This window comes from Sapajus apella, unplaced genomic scaffold, assembly GCF_009761245.1.
Source record: "Sapajus apella isolate SASKATOON/1434 unplaced genomic scaffold, GSC_monkey_1.0 scaffold22, whole genome shotgun sequence".
Lineage (NCBI taxonomy): Eukaryota > Metazoa > Chordata > Mammalia > Primates > Cebidae > Sapajus > Sapajus apella.
Genome location: NW_022436962.1, coordinates 10,316,496 through 10,337,481, shown reverse-complemented (window position 1 = coordinate 10,337,481; position 20,986 = coordinate 10,316,496). Strand labels below are relative to the sequence as shown.

The 20,986-nt window shown below is 44.0% G+C and overlaps 1 protein-coding gene and 1 pseudogene across 2 annotated transcripts; both read left to right on the top strand.

Moving 5' to 3' along the window:
• Positions 1 to 231: 231 nt before the first annotated feature.
• Positions 232 to 5,537, top strand: IL10 (interleukin 10). Its single transcript, XM_032289035.1, has 5 exons — positions 232 to 843; positions 1,708 to 1,767; positions 2,063 to 2,215; positions 3,233 to 3,298; positions 4,408 to 5,537. Exons 1-5 carry the CDS (start codon positions 679 to 681, stop codon positions 4,498 to 4,500), a joined length of 537 nt encoding a protein of 178 aa, XP_032144926.1. The 5' UTR covers positions 232 to 678; the 3' UTR covers positions 4,501 to 5,537.
• Positions 5,538 to 10,697: 5,160 nt separating this feature from the next.
• Positions 10,698 to 12,453, top strand: LOC116558823 (annotated as a pseudogene). Its single transcript, XR_004272181.1, has one exon. The product of XR_004272181.1 is annotated as an elongation factor 1-alpha 1 pseudogene (transcript).
• Positions 12,454 to 20,986: the final 8,533 nt, after the last annotated feature.

The following is a 20,986-nucleotide window of genomic DNA, read 5'->3' as shown; positions in this document are numbered from 1 at the left end:
CCTGAGAAGCCAGGTGAAATCAGGGGTAAAGGTGCCTGGAGCACATACTGTGACTCTGCCTGTCCTGTAGGAAGCCAGTCTCTGGGATGTAAAATGGAAGAGGTGCTGGGGAGCTTTGAGGATATTTAGCCCAGCTCCTCATTTTTACTTGGGGAAACTAAGCCCCAGAGACCTAAGGTGACTGCCCAAGTTAGCAAGGAGAAGTGTTGGGTACTCACTCCAGGTTGTGGGGGATGCAATTATTTCTCAATCCCATTGTATTCTGGAATGGCCAAGTTGTCCACGTCACTGTGACCTAGGAACACGCGAATGGGAACCCACAGCCGTGGGCCTCTGCGCACAGGACAGCTGTTCTCCCCAGGAAATTAACTTTTTCTTAAATTGAGAAGCTAAAACATTATTCTAAAAGAGGTAGCCGATCCTAAATATAGCTCTAATGCAGAAGTTCAACCATCCTTTTTGCTTACTATGCAAAAATTGAAAACTATTAGAGAGGTTGAGAAGGAGGAGCTCTAAGCAGAAAAAGTCCTGTGCCGGGAAACCTGTGACTGCGGCTTTTTATGAATGAAAAGACCTCCCTGAACCCACGATATAAAAGGGGGACAGAGAGGTGAAGGTCTACACACCAGGGGCTTGCTCTTGCAAAACCAAACCACAAGACAGACTCTCAGAAGAGGCATGCACAGCTCAGCTCTGCTCTGTTGCCTGGTCTTCCTGACTGGGGTGAGGGCCAGCCCAGGCCAGGGCACCCAGTCTGAGAACAGCTGCACCCACTTTCCAGGCAGTCTGCCTCACATGCTTCGAGAGCTCCGAGTTGCCTTCGGCAGAGTGAAGACTTTCTTTGTGAGTATGAATCCCCACTGTCCTTTCTGTCTTCCTGGGACTGCCTGAACTAGGCATTCTCCTGGAGCGATAAGAATTCTCCTCCTCCATCCCCTCCACCTCCATTCCCCACACCCATTCCCCCAAACTTAAACTCTTAAGAGAATCCTAGATCAAGCCATGAGTTTAGTGAGTTAAGCTAAGCCCAGATGATGCAGTAAATGTGCAGGAAAACCTGCCTTAAAAGGTAAATGCACTCTTTCCCTTGCTGAGAAACTTCTTATAAGATCCTGCTGATGCTCTATACTTTATCGATTAGGAGAATTAAAGAAGGGTCTGATTGGAGGTGAAGATACTCCCCATGCCCTGTAGCAGGGAAACGTACATTGCCTCTGCTTAGAGCCTTTCCAGGCCTGAAAGACTGGTGGTTTGGGGAAGCACTCTACATAAGGGAAACCTGCATCAGAAGGAGATTCCTATTCCCTAGGATTTTTCCAAGCTGAACGGGATGTCTACAGAAGGGAGAAAGAAAACCAGAGAACAGGATGTGAGAGGGGTCTCAAGGCACCAAGGGGTTAACATAGGTGTCCCTTAAAGCCTAATGTAGCTCTGCAGAAAGAAGACCAAGGCTGAGTCAAGCTTCTGCTTTCGCTTCAAAATCAGCCAGAGTTTTTAAGTAATTTGACTCTGAGGAGGAGGACCTGATTTAAGTGACGGTTCCATCACCGTTGAATCCTCTATTTTTAAAACTCCCTGTTTGATTTTTGGGCCAGAGTCAATTTAATTTTTAAAAAAAGAAAACTCTAAATGAAAGGGCATCAAAAAGACGGCATTTCAGTTATTTCCCCAAACCTCAAGTTCATTCTCCTTTTGTTCTTCATGCAGCAAAAGAAGGATCAGCTGGACAGCATGCTGTTAAAGGAGTCCTTGCTGGAGGACTTTAAGGTGAGAGCAGGGGTAGGGTGCTGGGGGAGTGTGCAGTGTGATTAAGGGAAGGGAGGCTCTGCTTTCTGAGTGCAGGGAGTTGGGTCTGTTTCCTTCACTTTGAAAAGGAGAAGTGGGAAGAGCTTGACTCAGCACAGCCAGCAGTCAGAGGGTTTACAAAGGGCTCAGTCCTTGCAGGGAGGCTTCTGGTGAAGGAGGATCGCTGGAACCAAGCTGTCCTCTCCAGCTAGTTGCAGCATCCCTCTTCCCAGCCACCTCCACCAATCTCTCACTCACCTTTGGCCCCTGACCTTAGGGTTACCTGGGTTGCCAAGCCTTGTCTGAGATGATCCAGTTTTACCTGGAGGAGGTGATGCCCCAAGCTGAGAACCATGACCCAGACGTCAAGGTGCACGTGAACTCCCTGGGGGAAAAGCTGAAGACCTTCAGGCTGAGGCTGCGACGCTGTGTGAGTAGTAGACCAGTTCTTTCCCTTGCAGCTGTCCCCAAAATACAATCTCCTACAGAGCAGCAGAGATACTCACACCCAGAGACACACCAAGGACACAGACTGGCAGAGCTAACTGTAAATGTGGAAAGACTCCTAGAATCAGATTTCTTGCTCATTTCTCTCTAAGCAGGCGTAGGGGGTGGCTGCTAGGCATTTACATGTGAAATTTGCAAATAGCTTTCCTGTTATTTGTGAGTCATTTGTGGGTTATTAACTACTCCCCTCTCTCTTCATGAAAGGAGCCCAGAGCTTCAATCAGGCCTCCACTGCCTCTTCGTAACTAGACCCTGGGCTGGGAGCTAAGACTCTCAAGCAGAGGAAACATCACTCACCTCTTTTAATCTCAACATTTTGAAAGCAAAGCTCTAAGAAGGGCCCAATTGACTGACAGGATTTTCCCTGGCATTTTAGAAGGGCCGGGGGGCTATTCATGACTGGGCTAATGTCTATTAGTAATTCCTCCAGGTAATTTATTTCTCCAACTGAAATGATGCTATCACTACCAATGGTTTCCCTTGTTCTCTCACCAATATTGGAAAATCAGTTGTTGTCTATTTGTAGGACAGCGCTATGTGAAAGGTTTGGTTTAAGTAGCTCCCCTCCTTGGGTGCTTAGAAATAGTCTTCGGTGGCTGTGACTGATGGGGAGGGACAGGATAGAGAGGCAGAAAAGGGCAGGGGATGCTGTAGAGTTCTGGGGAAGGAAAGAATCCCAAGACCTAGGTTGTCGTCCAAGCCTTGCAAACATCTCAGGGTAGGTCCTGGAGAAATACATTTTATCTCCCAGGGCTATGGTTCTTCTCTGACCCTTGGATAATGAGTAAGGGTGAAGCAGGAGTCAGTTCTCTCTGGGAGCTGTGAGATGAGGCATTAGGATAAATCTGGCCCCCTCTTCATGCCACGAGCTTGTCCCCCAAGTGTGGTGGACATGGAGCTGGGAGCCAGGATCACCAATACTTTCTCTTTTCTTCCACAGCATCGATTTCTTCCCTGTGAAAACAAGAGCAAGGCAGTGGCGCAGGTGAAGGATGCCGTTAGTAAGGTGAGCCTGGATGGTGGCAGAGAGGGTCTGCAGGGTGCAGCCCATGCCCACTCCCCAACCCCAAAGCGTGGAAAGTGACAGGGACTCAGTAGGCCCCATCCTTCATTGGAGGGAGTGTGGGAACCTGACAGATGGTATGACCTGCTCAGCCAGTGAGGAGCTACCGCCTTGGTTGTGTTTGTTTTCTGTTAAGTGTCTGGGGGTTTCTAAATGACTGCTCACTGCCTTTGCAGGCTTGTGGGTTGGGCTGGCCAGCCAGCCTATGAACACAGTAAGCTGTGTGCTGGGGAGAGTGACAAAGGAAACAGAAAGTACAGAAAGTAGCTTGTTGGGAATCTAGGCTGAACCCACACGTGCAGGAAGCCGGCACACAAATGTGCACATACAAATACACCTGGGGGTTCAGCCCAGACTCCCCAGAACTCAGAATGAGCAGAAAGCGAGATTCTCACTTGCCTGGAGTTGGTTCAAGCCCACTTTCATTCTGCCCCTCGCACCTCCCAAGGCACCTGAGAATGTCAGCTCCCAAACCAAACGGGGTTTCACACTTCCAGCTGCGCATGAACTTTTTAAATCTGATTTCCCAGAAACCATGTGGCCTATGTCCTCCTTGTGGGCTGGGAACAGACACTGAACAGAGTGCCAACATCAGGGGGTGTGAACCTCTCACAGTAAGCCAGGGCGGCAGGGCAGGGCCTGCTCATTGTGTTGGTGGAAGAGCACAGGCATTTAAAAGGCTCCCTTCTCTGCTTCTCTCACCATCTTGCTTTCAAAGTGCTTCCTCTAATGTCTTTTCATCAAATTCTGCATAATCATCCTGTGAACACATGACCCTTAAAACTATTGAATAGGCACCATTTTGAAGACGGTGCTTTGCAAAGTGAATGCTCCCTTTGCTAGCGAGTAGCTATACTTCAGGCTTGGAGGAGATGAAGCTCAGTGCTCAGCCTTTTCCAAGGCAGCTGGGCCCACCCTCCAGTTTATTTCCCAGCGTGAGGGAGGACAAGCAGCCTCTGCACTCAAGGTCATGGCCATCCGTGAGCATGGAGGAGGGGAGTCTATTTGGTCTCCAGAAGGGATTTTAACTGACTGTTTATCTCCCTACACAGCTCCAAGAGAAAGGCGTCTACAAAGCCATGAGTGAGTTTGACATCTTCATCGACTACATAGAAGCCTACATGACAATGAAGACACAAAACTGAAACAGCAGGGCGGCAACTCCATAGACTCTAGGACATTAATTGGAGGTCTCCAAAATTGGGTCCGGGGTTCTGGGATAGCTGACCTAACCCCTTGGGAAACCTTAATGTACCTCTCTCCTGGAATATTTATTACTTCTGATACCTCAACCCCCATTTCTATTTATTTACTGAGCTTCTCTGTGAACAATTTAGAAAGAAGCCCAATATTATAATTTTTTTTCGATATTTATTATTTTCACCTTTTTTAAAGCTGTTTCCATAGGGTGACACACTATGGTATTCAAGTGTTTTAAGATAAATTGTAAGTTATGTAAGGGAGAGAAAAAAAAACGTTCCTTGGGGAGCCAACAGAAGCTTTCATTCCAAGCCTGACCTCGCTTTCTAGCTGTTGAGCTGTTCCCCTGACCTCCCTCTAATTTCTCTTGTCTCTGGGCCTGGGGTTTCCTAACTACTACAAAGACTCTTAGGAAGAGAAACCAGGGAGTCCTTTGATGATTAATTCACCTTCCAGTGGCTCAGAGGGATTCCCCTAACCTCATTCCCCAACCACTTCATTCTTGAAAGCTGTGGCCAGCTTGTTATTTATAACGACCTAAATTTGGTTCTAGGCCGGGCGTGGTGGCTCACGCCTGTAATCCCAGCACTTTGGGAGGCCGAGGCGGGCAGATCACTTGAGGTCAGGAGTTCCTAACCAACCTGGCCAACATGGTGAAACCCCGTCTGTACTAAAAATACAAAAATAAGCCGGGCGTGGTGGTGCGCACCTGTAATCCCAGCTCTTTGGGAGGCTGAGGCAGGAGAATCACTTGAACCAGGGAGGCGGAGGTTGCAGTGAGCTGAGATCACACCACTGTACTCCAGCCTGGGCAACAGAGTGAGACTCCATCTCAAAATAATAATAATAATAATAACAGTAAATTTGGTTCTAATAGAACTCAGTATTAACGAGAAGTGATTCAATTCCTCTGGGAATGTTACATTGTTTGTCTGTCTTCATAGCAGATTTTCATTTTGAATAAATAAATGTATCTTATTCATATCACGTTCTGGTGTCAGTTGAATCTTGTCTGACTACGATGGTTCCCTCAAAGCTCCCAAGACAAACGAGATGGATGAGTGAATTCTGCATTTCAGAGAAAGGAAGCCAGTTAACCTCTCCGAGGAGACAGGGAAGGCTCCAAACCTGATCAGAGAAAAAGCTATTCTCACTTTAAAGCCAACAGCAGAGACACCGTGGTCTTCCCACAACTCAATCCTTTAAAGATTTGCTCCTAAATCCCGAAAGATCATGCTAATTTTAGGAGATCGTGCTGATTAGGAGATTCTGTGGGTACCAAAATTAGAAAAGTAAACAGGAAAGGTTTTTTGTCTTTTTTTTTTTTTTTTTTTTTTTAAAAGACAGAGTCTCACTCTGTCTCCCAGGCTGGAGTGCAATGGCACCATCTCTGCTCACTGCAACCTCTGCCTCCCAGTTTCAAGCGATTCTCTTGCCTCAGCCTCCCAAGAAGCTGGGACTCTGGGACTACAGGCACGTGGCACCACGCCCAGCTAATTTTTTGTATTTTCAGTAGAGACGGGGTTTCATTATGTTGGCCAGGCTGGTTAGGGACTCCTGACCTCAAGTGATCCGCCCTCTTGAGCCTACCAAAGTGCTGGGATTATAGGTGTGAGCCACCGTGCCCGGCCAGCGGAAGTTTTTAGTATGAATATGAATTTGCCTGGGTTTTCCTGAGGATTAAGATAATAAGCTAACAGGGCTTCTGGCACTAGGAGGTGGTCGCAGTGCATATAGTTGGTTGTTATTGGTCATCACAACTAAAAACTCCTGCCAAAGCCTCTTTGAGCTGAGATTAGTGTCAACAGGGCTGGACCCAACAGAGTTGAAAATAAGCAAATTAGCCCACTTGAGAGGATAGCCGAGGACACAAGCTGCTGCTCTTTCGGTCCCCTCCCTAAGCCACCAGACAAATGTGAGATTGGCTTCTGAACTGCGGTCTGCTGGGAGGGGCATGGTGGCTGGGGAAGCCCTGCTCAAAGCCTCGTGACTTGGAGGAGAGAGAAGGAAAAAATGGGCTGCGTAAACACTGGTCTCCCTCACGCTCTGCCTGGGCAGCCCTCGTCTGGGGAAGGGTGGGAGCTGAAAGGCTGTGGTCAGTTTTTCAGTAAGACCTGACTCACTTCGGTTAAAGTAACCAAAGGAAGGAAGTGGGAAACATCAAAGCTAAAATTCTGAGATGAAAGGGTAGGAGTAAAAATGGAGGTTAGCAGAAGATAAGGAGAGGGAGCCTGAAGCCCTCTACTCTGAGGCTATCCATATTGAACTAGACAAGACATCCAGAGTCTGTGAGAGGAAAATCTTGGGGCCCCAAAATCACTGAGCTAAAGGGAGAAGTCAAGCTGGGAACTGCTCAGGGCAAACCTGCCTCCCCTTCTATTCAAAGTCATCCCTCTGTTCAATGCGATAGATGCATACCTGATAGCCTCCTTTGCAAAAGAATCAGAAACTCAAAAAAATGCAACCATTTGTCTCTCACCTACCTGTGACCTGGAAGCCCCCCTCCCTGTTTTGAGTTGCCCCCATCTTTCTGGACGGAACCAATGTACTTCTTGCATATATTGATTGATGTCTCATGTCTCCCTAAAATGCATAAAACCAAACTGTGCCCCAACCTTGGGCCCATGTCGTCAGAACTTCTTGAGGCCATGTCACAGCCACATGTCCCCAACCTCGGCAAAATAAACTTTCTAAATTAATTGAGACGTGTCTCAAATTTCAGGGTTCACAAGTCCCCTGGCCTGGAAGGCTTAGGCAGTTAGCCTTCCAGGCAATGCATACTGACTTTAGTTTGAGGCTGGTACTTTGAGGGAAGTGGGCATCTGAAACAGAAACTCACCTGAAAAAAGCTCTACAGCTCATAAGATATTAACAATAGCTACAAATTATTACGAACTACAATGTATTAAGCTAATCACTTATTTTAAGCCACTTGGTATGTATGTATGTAGTAATAATGTGGCATTATTACTGTTTTCTCTAGGAGGAAACTGATAGTCATTTTTTTTCTGTTACATTTGTTCTATTGGGATTTAATAATCAAACATTCTGTAGATCATATTTGACAGTCGAAGTTTTGGAACAACCATACTAATCCAGCTCTTTAAATCATGAGTCAATCACAGGTTAACCTGGCAGAAAACACAGGCTCTGCACTTCCAATTTATCATCTGTTTGTGTGTGGAATTCTTCCAGTATCCCTGATACTTATGTTAATGGTAATATGAACATTGACTAAAGTCATTTGCTGGCTACTTTGCTAAGTACTTGATATATATTAGTTCATTAATTATCATGTAAAGCCATGAGGCACTATTAATATCTCCATTTTTTCGTGTAGTAAAAATGAGACCCAGAAAAGCTATATAATTTACCTTTGGTCATCCTGCTGTCGAATGACAGTCCATGGTCTTAATGATTATGCCACACTCCTAAAGTCATTTCCACAGGTAAATTACTGCATCATCCTTCTTTTCTAATATAATTCTGTTTGTATCACGAAAAATTGAGACACAGGTTTTACGGTATGCTCTGTATCCACTTTTGTTTGTCTCAAGATATTTTTAAATTTCTCTTTTAATTTCTTCTTTGACCCACTGGCTGTTTGGGAGCATGAGAAATGTGAATCTGGCTTGGCCTCAAGGATAACATGGAGAATGGAGAACTCAGTATAGGAGAAAATACTTCCCTCTTTGTATTCGTTATCTATTGCTGTCTTCAACATTTAGCTGCTTGAAACAACACACATTTGTTATCTCACAGCTTCCTTCTGTAGCTCAGGAGTCCTGGAGTGACAACTAGGAATTCCATCTCAGGATTTCTACTGAGGCTTTGTCAGGACAGCCAGGGTTGCCGTCACCTGGTGGATTGGGGGCTAGCAGGTGCATGGGTAACATGGCACACTTGCTGTGCTGTTGGCAGGTGGCCTTGGTTTCCCTTCATAGGGCTTCTTGAGTGTCCTCACAACATGGCAGCTGTCCTCCCCAGAGCCAAAGATGCCAGAGACAATAAGGAGGAAGCTGCAGTATCTTTTATGACCTAACTCCAGAAATCTCACACCATTACTTCTGCTATATTCTATTTGTTAAAAGTGAACCAGTAAGTATGGCCCACATTCAAGGGAAAGGGAATTGAAGGGAGGAGTGTCTAAGAATTTGTGCACCTATTTTAAAACAATTACGCCCTTCTAAGAATTTAGAAGAAATAGTTTTGTGCTCCTGAGCTAGTAGGAAAAAGGGGAGGAGCTGGGTGGGCCTCAGTGTGCCTGGATAGGCCATCATCATAAACACTCTCACCTTCAGTCCTCTCTCATAGGCTCAGTCTAATAGATTTACTTCTCTAAGGCTTGGTTTCTCATCTGGAAAACTAGCAAAACGTCTTCCCAGGTGCTATGCCCTGAATGTTTGTGTCTCACCAAAATGCATATTTTAAAGCATTTTCCCCAGTGTGATGGTACTTGAAGGAGAGAACTTTTGGAGGTAATTCGTGTTAGATGAGGTCATAAGGGTGGGATCCTCAGGATGAGATTAGTGCCCTTATGAGAAAGACACTGGAGAGCTTTCTGTCTTCCCCCCACCCCTCCCAAGTGCATTCAAAGAAGAGGTCTCGTGTGCATGCAGTGAGATGACAGCCACCTCCAAGCCAAAAAAAGAGTACTCAGAATGAAACCTGCCTTGCCAGCACCTTGATTTTGGACTTCCCAGCCTCCAGAATAGTGGAAAATAAGTTTCTGTTGTTTAAGCCACCCAGTCTGTGGTATTTTGCTATGGCATCCTGAGCTGACTAATATACCTGATTTGATACAACTGCCAAGTAAAATCTCAGATATGAAGGTACGTATATGTTTTGAACAGGGAGCACAGAGATGAGGTTTTGATGGGATTTTTTTTATAAACAACAAGCCTTTATTCTTTGAGAAAAGCAGCCACCCCATCTCCTCCATGTCTACTCTGTGTCCTTACACCTGAGTTTGGAAAACAGTGGAGAATGAGAATCTCTATTTGTCTGTGATCCTGGCTTTGGAGGTAAGGAAGGTGAAATCAGTGAGAGGAGCCCCTGAAATCTGTGATGACAATGTGGTTACCTATGAAGCCACTGAAGGAAATTAGAGAAGAAGCAAATGAGTTCTTCCACCCTGAGAGTGAAGCACATGGCAGAAGGAAAGGGAAGAGATCAGAGATGAAAAGAAAGAAGAGGCCGGGTGCCATGGCTCACACCTGTAATCCCAGCACTTTGGGAGGCCGAGGTGGGTGAATCACTTGAGGTCAGGAGTTCAAGACCAGCCTGGCCAACATGGTGAAACCCCATCTCTACTAAAAATACAAAAAAATTAGCTGGGTGTGGTGACATGAGCCTGTAGTCCCAGCTACTCAAGAGGCTGAGACAGAGAATCGCTAGAACCTGAGAGGCAGAGGTTGCAGTGAACCAAGATTGTGCCATTGCACTCCAGCCTGGGCAACAAGAGTAAAACTTCATCAAAAAAGAAAGGAAGAAAGGAAGGAAGGAAGGAAAGAGGGAAGGAAGGAGGCAAGCTAGCTCAGTGGCAAAAATTGCCCATTCTGACATGTGTCCCCCTCAAAACACTTGTATGAGTGGTTTTAACAGTGGAATGCAGGAATCAGCTTTAGTCCTGAGGCAATTTAGGGAGAAGCAGACATAGCACTCCAAGGAAATGGGAACTGGATCATAAGAACATAAACAGAATTTAAAATGACAGGAAGATCTTTCAACTTTCCTAAGTGACAGAGCTGGCTACAGAATGAATCAGTCAACTTTGTATCTCTGAGGGGATAGTGGGTTCCAGGTGACATATGAGTTTCATTATTCAATACCTGTTTTAGGCATTAACTCACTTGGTGACTGGAAAGATTTTACTTAACTTGTCTGGAACTCAGTTTCCTCAACAATAAATAAGAAAATAGATCTGAATCGATGGTTTCCCTTGGGGAAAAACATTCACCCTTGAGGCCACTAGAGTGGAGCCAATAGCCCCTGGGGCCACTAGAGTGATGGCACTCATAGCAGGGGATGAGTAGTCTCAGCAATTTCCAAAATTTGAAAAAGCCTCACGGAAATTGTACATTTACCAATACCTCCTCTCTTAAGTCTGCACAAGCTCATTAAAAAGCACTTCTCACTTTTTTGCAATGGGTTTGCCGCCAGAACACAGATGTCATGAAAACTACCCCTAAAAGCCAAAATGGGAAAGGCAAAGACTCATATTAACATTATAGTCATTGGACACGTAGATTCAGGCAAGTCCACCACTACTGGCCATCTGATCTACAAATGCAGTGGCATCGACAAAAGAACCATTGAAAACTTTGAGGAAAAGCCTGCTGAGATGGGAAAGGGCTCCTTCAAGTATGCCTGGGTCTTAAATAAACTGAAAACTGAGTGTCAATGTGGTATCACCATTGATATCTCCTTGTGGAAATTTGAGACCAGCAAGTACTACGTGACTATCATTGATGCCCCAGGACACACAGATTTCAACAAAAACACGATTACAGGGACATCTCAGGCTGACTGCACTGTCCTGATTGTTGCTGCTGGTGTTGGTGAATTTGAAGCTGATATCTCCAAGAATGAGCAGACCGTAGAGCATGCCCCTCGGGCTTACACACTGGGTGTGAAACAACTAAATGTTGGTGTTAACAAAATGAATCTCACTGAGCCACCCAACAGCTAGAAGAGATATAAGGAAATTGTTAAGGAAGTCAGCACTTACATTAAGAAAATTGGTTACAACCCTCACACAGTAGCATTTGTGCCACTTTCTGGTTGGAATGGTGGTAACATGATGGAGCCAAGTGCTAACATGCCTTGGTCCAAGGGATGGAAAGTCACCCGTAAGGATGGCAATGCCAGTGGAATGACACACTGCTTGAGGCTCTGGACTGCATCCTACCACCAACTCGTCCCACTGAGAAGCCCTTGCGCCTGCCTCTCCAGATGTCTATAAAATTGGTAGTATTGGTAGGTACTGTACCCATTGGCCGAGTGGAGACTGGTATTCTCAAACCTGGTATGGTGGTCACCTTTGCTTCCATCAATGTTACAGCCGAAGTAAAATCTGTCAAAATGCACCTTGAAGCTTTTAGTGAAGCTCTTCCTGGGGACAGTGTGGGCTTCAATGTCAAGAATATGTCTGTCAAGGATGTTTGTCGTGGCAATGTTGCTGGTGACAGCAAAAACAACCCACCAATGGAAGCAGCTGGCTTCACTGCTCAGGTGATTATCCTGGACCAGCTAAGCCAAATCAGCACTGGCTATGCCCCTGTACTGGACTGCCACATAGCTCACATTGCAGGAAACTTTGCTGAGCTAAAGGAAAAGATTGATCGCCATTCTGGTAAAAAGCTGGAAGATGGCCCTAAATTCTTGAAGTCGAGTGATACTGCCATCATTGATATGGTTCCTGGCAAGCCCATGTGTGTTGAGAGCTTCTCAAACTATCCACCCCTGGGTTGCTTTGCTGTTCGTGATATGAGACAGACAGTTGCCGTGGGTGTCATCCAAGCAGTGGACAAGAAGGCTGCGGAGCTGGCAAGGTCACCAAGTCTGCCCAGAAAGCTCGGAAGGCTAAATGAATATTATCTGTTATACCTGTCACCCTGGCCTTAATCAGTGGTGGAAGAATGGTCTCAGAACTGTTTGTTTCAATTGGCCACTTAAGCTTAGTGGTAAAAGACTGGTTAATGATAACAATGCATCACAAAGCCTTCAGAAGGAAAGGAGAATGTTTTGTGGACCACTTTGGTTTTCCTTTTTGCGTGTGGCAGTTTTAAGTTATTAGTTTTTAAAATCAGTACTTTTTAACGGAAACAACTTGACCAAAAATTGTCACAGAATTTTGAGACCCATTTAAAAAGTTTAATGAGGAAAAAAAAAAAAAAGCACCTCTCCCTGTCTGGTTGGAGTCATCCACCAGGATGCCTCATGCCAATCAGAAATTCTATTTGGTCGTCATCTATTACATCTTATTCCTTCATTCATTCATTCATTTGGGAAAGGAATCTTGCTCTGTCGCCAGGCTGGAGTGCAGCGGCACAATCTCAGCTCACTGCAACTTCTGCCTCCCGGGTTCAAGGGATTCTCATGCCTCAGCCTCTTGAGTAGCTGGGATTATAGGCACCCACCACCACACTGGGCTAATTTTCATATTTTTAGTAGAGACAGCTTTTCACCATGTTGGCCAGGCTGGTCTCGGGCTCCTGGCCTCCAATGGTCCACCTGCCTCGGCCCACAAAAGTGCTAGGATTACAGGTATGGGCTACCATGCCCAGGGTATCTATTACATCTTTGATTAAGGCAATCAGAAAATGGGATTATTTCTTGAAAAATGTTTAACCATTTTAAAACAGAGAGTCTCTGGAGAAAATTAATAGCAGCAGTCCTTAAATTAAAAGTTTCAAAACCAGTAAACTAGATGACCTCTGAATTCTGTTCAAGCCTATAGTTCCTAATTCAGCCACTGACTCCTCCAGCCCACAAGCCTAATCCCACCTGACCCCTCCTCCAGGACTCATTCCTATGCCTACAGCATCTGCACTGCTAATTTTCCAGACAGTTGCCATTTATCTGTGTATCATCAACAGCTCCCTCCCCAGCAGAACTGAGCTGACATTGAGACTTTAGCTTCCAGAGGCCTCCTTGACACTCTGGCTGGAGAGGACAAGGGGGACATAAAAAACCTAAGAAAAGTGACACAGCATACCTCTGACTCTACAGCACAGAATGATATGCACAGCTTCCGGAGCCTGGACCCAGGCTGCCACTTACTTCTCAGCTACGTGACCTTGAGACATTACCTACCTTGGTATTCTCCGCTGTAACACGGAGAGAATAATTACTCTTTCAAGGTATTGTTGTCATAAAAAATAAAGGCATGAATACATAAAACTCTCCTGGCACAGAATAAATACTTAATAAAATCAGCTCTGTCTCAGACATTTGGGAAAATGCTCCCATCCAACCAGATGGAACAATAGGTGCCAACACTAGGGAAAATAGCTGAACACACCTTGCACTTGAACCCAATGTAGACCTGGACTTTTCCTTACAATGCCTTCTGCCTCCCTACCACCATTTCCGGTCAGAAAGAGTCAACGGTTTGTCCCTGCACTTGGAAGGGAAAGAAAAGAAGCAACGTTTTTTGAGTACCTACTTTCAATTTCCTGAAAGTGATCTCAGAAATGCTTGGCTTGGTGAAATAAAAAAGTACATATTAGACCGGGCGCGGTGGCTCACACCTGTAATCCCAGCACTTTGGGAGGCCGAGGCGGGTGGATCACGAGGTCAAGAGATCGAGACCATCCTGGTCAACATGGTGAAACCCCGTCTCTACTAAAAATACAAAAATTCAGCTGGGCATGGTGGCGTGTGCCTGTAATCCCAGCTACTCAGCAGGCTGAGGCAGGGGAATTGCCTGAACCCAGGAGGCGGAGGTTGCGGTGAGCCGAGATCGCGCCATTGCACTCCAGCCTGGGTAACAAGAGTGAAACTCCGTCTCAAAAAAAAAAAAAAAAAAAGTACATATTATTAATTACAGCCCCTAGAGTTCTATAAAACCAGTAAACAGCTTAACATAAATGCCTAACTGCCCTTTAGAGCAATAATAGCTGCACATGCTATTAAGTATGGATTAGATTAACGATGTAGAAAGCTTCATTTGATTACAGCACTGGACTTTGCTTAAATATGCTCATTCTCCATCACTGCCGCTGATCTGCTAGCAATATGAAATATGAGAATTCAGCCAACTATTCTGCTTCTCCCCTTACTATTATTCAAGGAAAAATATTTTCCAAGGTCATGAAGCCATTGTGTCCAGTATACAATCTGGAATCTTATGCCTATTTAAAGAAGTCTTCCTGCATTACTTAGAGAAGCGAGATGTCATTTCCAAAACTAACACTATTATACATCCGTCACCAAGGCTGAATTAGTAACTTTGGTCAGTATGCAGTATTAAGTAAATAATTGAATCTCTCTACATAATAATCTCCACATTCATGTCTGATGATCATGACACCCAAATCAAAGCAGAGGCAGATTGCTTCTCCATAATCTTTGTCCCAAGCCAGAGGTTTTACAAGATACACACTTATTCACTCAGAACCTATTATGCTCTAGTTTATGTTGGGTGTTGAAGAAAAGTGGTGAATAAGACAGGTGTGATCTTTGCCCTGATGGATTTCATTTAATTTTTTAAATAGAGATGAGGGTCTCACTATGTTGCCCAGGCCAGATTCAAACTCCTGGGTCCAAGTGATCCTCCTGCCTCAGCCTCCCACCTGGAGCCTGGCTCCAGCTACATGGATTTAGTAGCTAGTTGAAGAAACAGACATTATAAAGTTAACTATATAATTTTATTATAATAGTGATGATTTCTATTAATCAGAAGTGAAAGATTTAAGAAAGCAACTAACCTAGACTCAGGGCTAGGGGAGGCTTTCATGAGGTGGTGACATTCAACTAGACATGAAGGCTGAGCAGGAATTGGCCCAATGAAGAGAGGTGGTAAGAAGCAGAGCATTTTGCAGATTTAAAGACCGCTTAGAACAGCAAAGAATGGGGGAGGAGGGGTTCATCTCTGGAGCAAAGATAAATTTGTATCAATTCATAACCCAGCTGGACCCTGGGCTCTCTTCACAGCCCTCTGACTTCTCCATCCCATCTCACGTTCTGAGGCCCTGAGGCGAGAAGAATATTAAACTATTTGAGAAACTAAAAGATGAATCACAGCAAGTAAGGGATATTATGTCTCATGGAAAGAGATTTAAGATGAGCTTGAAGAAGCTGGCAGGAGTCTGATCATTCAGGGATGGTAGGCCATGTTTAAAAAAAATATAGACTTTAAGAGTAAAGGGAAGCCATTGAAATCTTTTGAGCAGAAAGGAGAGCATATACCTTCTGTATGAGACCATTTAGGGGCCATTTGCTTCCAGTCCAGACAGGAAGAAACTGTGGTCTGGACTAAAGTGATAATAAACAGGAATTGAGAGAAGCCCAAGGTTTCAAACAGTCTGCAATTATTTAGGTCAGAATGGTGAGAGTGGTGACGGCCAAGATAAACCCTCATCTCTGGCCTGAGTAGAGAAGTAGCAGGTTTGAAGGAGAAGGTGATCTGGTCTACACTGGCCCTGCTGAGTTGGAGGTGCCTCTGAGACTTTAAGTGAAAATACACAAGTGGTCAGATGGACATCAAGATCTAGTGTGGAGATCACTATGTGGGGGTCATTGATACAAAGATGAGTAAAATCACGGGAGTGGATAAGATTACCCAGGGAAGAGAGTACAGCATGGAAGAGAAGAGAGCCCAGAACCAAGCTCTGAAGAACCCAGATATTCATAAGCCAGAGCAGGAGAGACTGTCAAAGGAACACACTAAAGAGTGGCCTGAGCAATGCAAGGAAACACCAGAAGAGAGTGGCATCCCTGAGGACAAGGAAGGAAACCATTTTGAGAAAGAGAATGGTCAGCTGGATCAAATGCTATCAAAGGTCAAGTAAAATCAAGACAAAGAGCCCCTGCTGCATAGAGCAAATGGAAGTGCTGTTGACTTTATCAAGAAGAGCAGGGAGTAGTAGAGATGGAAGATGGATGGTTGCACATGAAATGGGAGATGAAAAAACGGGGGCCGGTCATGGTGGCTCATGCCTACAATCCCAGCCCTTTGGGAGGCCAAGGCAGGCAGATCACCTGAGGTCAGGAGTTCAAGACCAGCCTGGCCAACCTGGTGAAACCCCATCTCTACTAAAAATACAAAAATTAGTCAGGCATGGTGGTGCATGCCTGTAATCCCAGCTACTCGGGAAGCTAAAGAAGGAGAATTGCTTGAACCAGGGAGGTGGAGGTTGCAGTGAGCCAAGGTCGTGCCACTGCACTCCAGCCTGGATGATAGAGCAGGACTGCATCTCAAGTAATAATAATAATAATAAGATGACAAGCATGGACAACTCTTTCAAGATACTGGGCTGGGAGAGGAAAAAAAGTTGAAGACAGAAGAGTGAGATGGGAGAAGTGATGAAATCAGTTTACTCAGAAAGCAGGACGGGGTGGGATGCAGGCAGAGGAAAGAACTACCTTTGAAATCAAGAGGGCACCTCCGCTGAATAATAACAGGAAGAAAAGTAGAGACGGTGGGTACAGAAGCAGGTTGCTTTGAAGAATCGTTGGCAGGAAGTTGAGGTTGATTTCATCAGATGGCTTATATTTACCCTTAAAAGAATGAATAAGGAGGAGAGAACGCAGAGTGGTTTGAGGAAAGAAACAAAGATTTGAAATGATGTTTGTAGAGATAGGAAAGATAAACAACTCTAGAGAAATGTGGTAGATTCCTAGGCAGTGTTGAGCCCAGTTGAGGTAGGTGATGATGAATTGAAATGGTCTACCAGACTGCATCATTTTTTTCAGGATTCTTTTGGCAGCCTGGGGAGCAACATATAGAAGGCAGAATTGTTTTGCCCCGTGCGTATGACAAAAGGACAAGGAGGAGAAATTGAAAGTACAGGCATACCTCATTTTATTGCACTTCACTTTATCTATTGTGCTTTGTAGATAATGCAGGGGTTTTTATAAATTGAAGGTTCATGGCATTCCATGACGAGCAAGTGTCTCGACACAATTTTTCCAACAGCATGTGCTCACTTTGTGTCTCTCTGTCACATTTTGGTAATTCTCAGAATATTTTAAAGTGTTCATGATTATTAAATCTGTTGGGGTGTCCTGTGATCAGCAACCTTTGATGCTAATATTGTAGTTGTTTGGGGGCACCACAAACTGTGCCCATATAAGACAAAGAACTTAATTGATCAGTGTCATGTATGTTCTTTTTTCTTGCTGAAAATACAAAATGTTTTAATTTCATCCTATAAATTGCTATCGCTTATATTGTAACTTTTATCACTTAAAGCAATATCTAGAACCATACAATACATCTTAAATTATTTTAAAGTTACCAATTTGTTCAAATCTCTCTATAGTTGAGATTATGGCTTCTATAATAAACAGAAAATAAGTTATATTGAAATTAGTTTGAGGATTATTTGTGCATGAATTTTTGCCTTCAAAGTCATGCCGAGTTCTTTTGCTTGCTCTGATTTTCTTATATCGTATTAAACTGTCACTTTTGTTCATATGTCACATGCAGTTTCACTCAATTTAAACAGTCAATCTTCTCTAAAATTAAAAAAATTAATCTTTTAAAAAGTGAATCTATTTTGTGGTTTTGTAAGCCTTTGATAACATTATTGCTGTAAGTTATACACAAAAACATTATGGTAGCAAATATAAAATTAATCTTGTTTTTCACCAACAACTACAATTCACTCTTCATTTAAGGTTCTTCTAATGTTTCACTTATACATCTTCTGTCTCATCTAGACTAAGTCTAATTGCTTTTGTAGCATTCTTTTAGGGGAAAGAGGAATTGCTTATTTCCCTCCATGGAGTTTAGACAAGTAATTTCACATTTCATTTATGTTGTGTGTGCTCTGACTGTTCCACCAACTGCCTGCTCCTCCAACTCTCTCCTCCTAGGACCTCCCTGTTACCTGAGATGTAACAATATTAAAATTAGGCCAGTTAATAACCCTACAATGATCTCTAAGTGTTCAAGGAGAAGGAAGACTCCCACATCTCTCTTTAAATTAAAAGCCAGAGATGATTAACCTTAGTGAAGGAAGGCATGTTGAAAGCTGAGACAGGCCAAAAGCCAGGGCTTTTGTACCAAACAGCCAAGCTGGAAAGGTGAAGGGAAAGTTTTTGAAGGAAATTAAAAGCGCTATTCCGCTGAATGCACAGAGAATGTCAGTGAAACAGTCTTATTGCTGATATAGAGAAAGTTTGAGTGGTATGGATAGATGAAACCAACCACAACACTCCCTTAAGTCAAAGCATAATCTAGAGTAAGGCCCTCACTCTCTTCAATTCAAGGTCCTTGCTCTGGGTTAGAAGAAGTTGCAGAAGAAAAGTTGGAAGCTGTGAGTAGTTGGTTCATGAGGTTTAAGGAAAGAAAAAAGAGCCATCTTCTTAATGTAAAAGTACAACGTGAAACAGCAAGTGCTAACCTAGAATCTGCAGCAAATTAACCGGAAGATCTAGCTAAGATCATGGATAAAATTGGTTACATTAAAGAATAGATTTTCAATGTAGATAAAACATTCTTATATTGGAAGAAATGTCATTTTGGGCTTTCATAGCTAGAAAGAAGTCAATGCCTATCTTCAAAGCTTCAAAGGACAGGTTTACTCTCTTGTTAGGGGCTTAATACAGCTGATGACCTTAAGTTGAAGCCAAAGTGCATTTACCATTCTAAAAACCCTAGGACCCCTAAGAATTATGCTAAATCACTAGGCGCAGTGGCTCACGCCTGTAATCCCAGCACTTTGGGAGGCTGAGGCGGGTGGATCACAAGGTCAAGAGTTCGAAACCAGTCTGACCAACATGGTGAAACCCTGTCTCTACTAAAAATGCAAAAATTAGCCGCCAATGGTGGAGCACGCCTGTACTCCCAGCTACTCGGGAGGCTGAGGCAGGAGAATCACCTGTACCCAGGAGGAGGAGGTTGCAGTGAGCTGAGATCACACCACTGCACTCTACCCTGGGCAACAGAATGAGACTCTGGTCTCAAAAAAATAAATAAATAAAATAAAAAAGAATTATGCTAAATCTACTCTGCCTGTGCCCTATCAATGGGAACAATAAAGCCAGGATGACAACACATCTTTTTACAGCATGGGTTACTTAATATTTTAAGCCCACTGTTGAGATCTACTGCTCAGAAAAAAAATATGTTTTTTAAAAGATTACTGCTCATTGACAATGCTCCTGGTCACCCAAGAGCTCTGATGGAGATTTACAAAGAGGTGACTGTTGTTTTCCTACCTGCTAACACAACATCTACTCTGCAGCCCCTGGATCAGGGAGTAATTTTGGCTTTCAAGTCTTATTATTTAAGAAATGCATTGTGTGAGGCTATAGCTGCCATAATAATTCCTTTGATGGGTCTGGGCAAGGTAAATTGAAGCCATTCTGGAAAAGATTCATCATTCTAGATGCCATTAAGAACACTCGTGATTTGTGGGAGGAGGTCAAAATATCAACTTTAGCAGAAGTTTGGAAGAAGTTAATTTCAACCCTCATGAATGACTTTGAGGAGTTCAAGACTTCAGTGGAGGAAATCATGGCAGATGTAGTGGAAATAACAAGAAAACTAGAAATGGAGACTGAAAAATGTGACTGGGGTTGCTGCAATCTCATGATCAAACTTAAACAGATGAAGAGTTGCTTCTTATGGATGAGCAAGGAGAGTGGTTTCTGAGAGGGAATCTACTCCTGGGGAAGATGCTGTGAATATTGTTCAAATGACAACAAAACACTTAGAATACTCCATAAACGTAATGGTAAAGCAGCAGCCAGGCCTGAGAGAACTGACTCCACTTTTGAAAGAAGTTCCACTGTAGGTAAAATGCTATCAAACAGCGTTACGTGCTACAGAGAAATCTGTTGTGATAGAAAGAGTCAATAAATGCAGCAAACTTCACTGCTGTCTTATTTTAAGAAATTGCTGTAGCCACCTCAGCCTTCAGCAACCACCACCTTAATCAGCAGCCATCAATATCAAGGTAAGACCCTCCACCAGCAGAAAGATTACAACTCACTGAGGTCTCATATGATCACTAGCATGTTTTAGCAATAAAGTGTTTTTAAATAAGTATGTACATTGATGTACTTTTTTTAGACATACTGCTACTGCACACTTAATAGACTGCAATCTAGTATAAATGTAACTTTTACATGCACTGGGAAACCAAAAAATGTGTGGGACTAGCTTTATTGTGATATTCACTTTCTTGCAGTGGTCTGGAATCAAATCCACCATATCTCTGAGGTATGTCTGTATCGCTAAGAGACTGACTGAAAAGATGAACCAAGCAGTCATAGTTGAATAATGTGAAAAATAAAGGCAGGAGAGAGCTAAAAAAAGAAAAAGAAGCATGTCGACCATGAGGTCAAGAAACAGTTATAACTGAAGGATCTGAATCACTAAGGAGAGGGGGCTGTGGCAAGAGAATGGAATGCCTACATGAAGGGATTTTTGGAAGTGTGTCATTTTGAGGAATAACAAAATCCAGGCTCTAACCATTAAGAGTAAATGGCGGCCGGGCGCGGTGGCTCAAGCCTGTAATCCCAGCACTTTGGGAGGCCGAGGCGGGTGGATCACGAGGTCAAGAGATCGAGACCATCCTGGTCAACATGGTGAAACCCCGTCTCTACTGAAAATACAAAAAGTTAGCTGGGCATGGTGGCGCGTGCCTGTAATCCCAGCGACTCAGGAGGCTGGGGCAGGAGAATTGCCTGAACCCGGGAGGTGGATGTTGCGGTGAGCCGAGATCGCGCCATTGCACTCCAGCCTGGGTAACA

Coding starts and splice junctions, on each gene's coding strand:
- IL10 (XM_032289035.1), top strand. CDS start 679: ATGCACAGCTCAGCTCTGCTCTGTTGCCTGGTCTTCCTGACTGGGGTG. Junction 2,216..3,232: donor GGCTGAGGCTGCGACGCTGT/GTGAGTAGTAGA, acceptor TTTCTTCCACAG/CATCGATTTCTTCCCTGTGA. Junction 3,299..4,407: donor TGAAGGATGCCGTTAGTAAG/GTGAGCCTGGAT, acceptor CTCCCTACACAG/CTCCAAGAGAAAGGCGTCTA.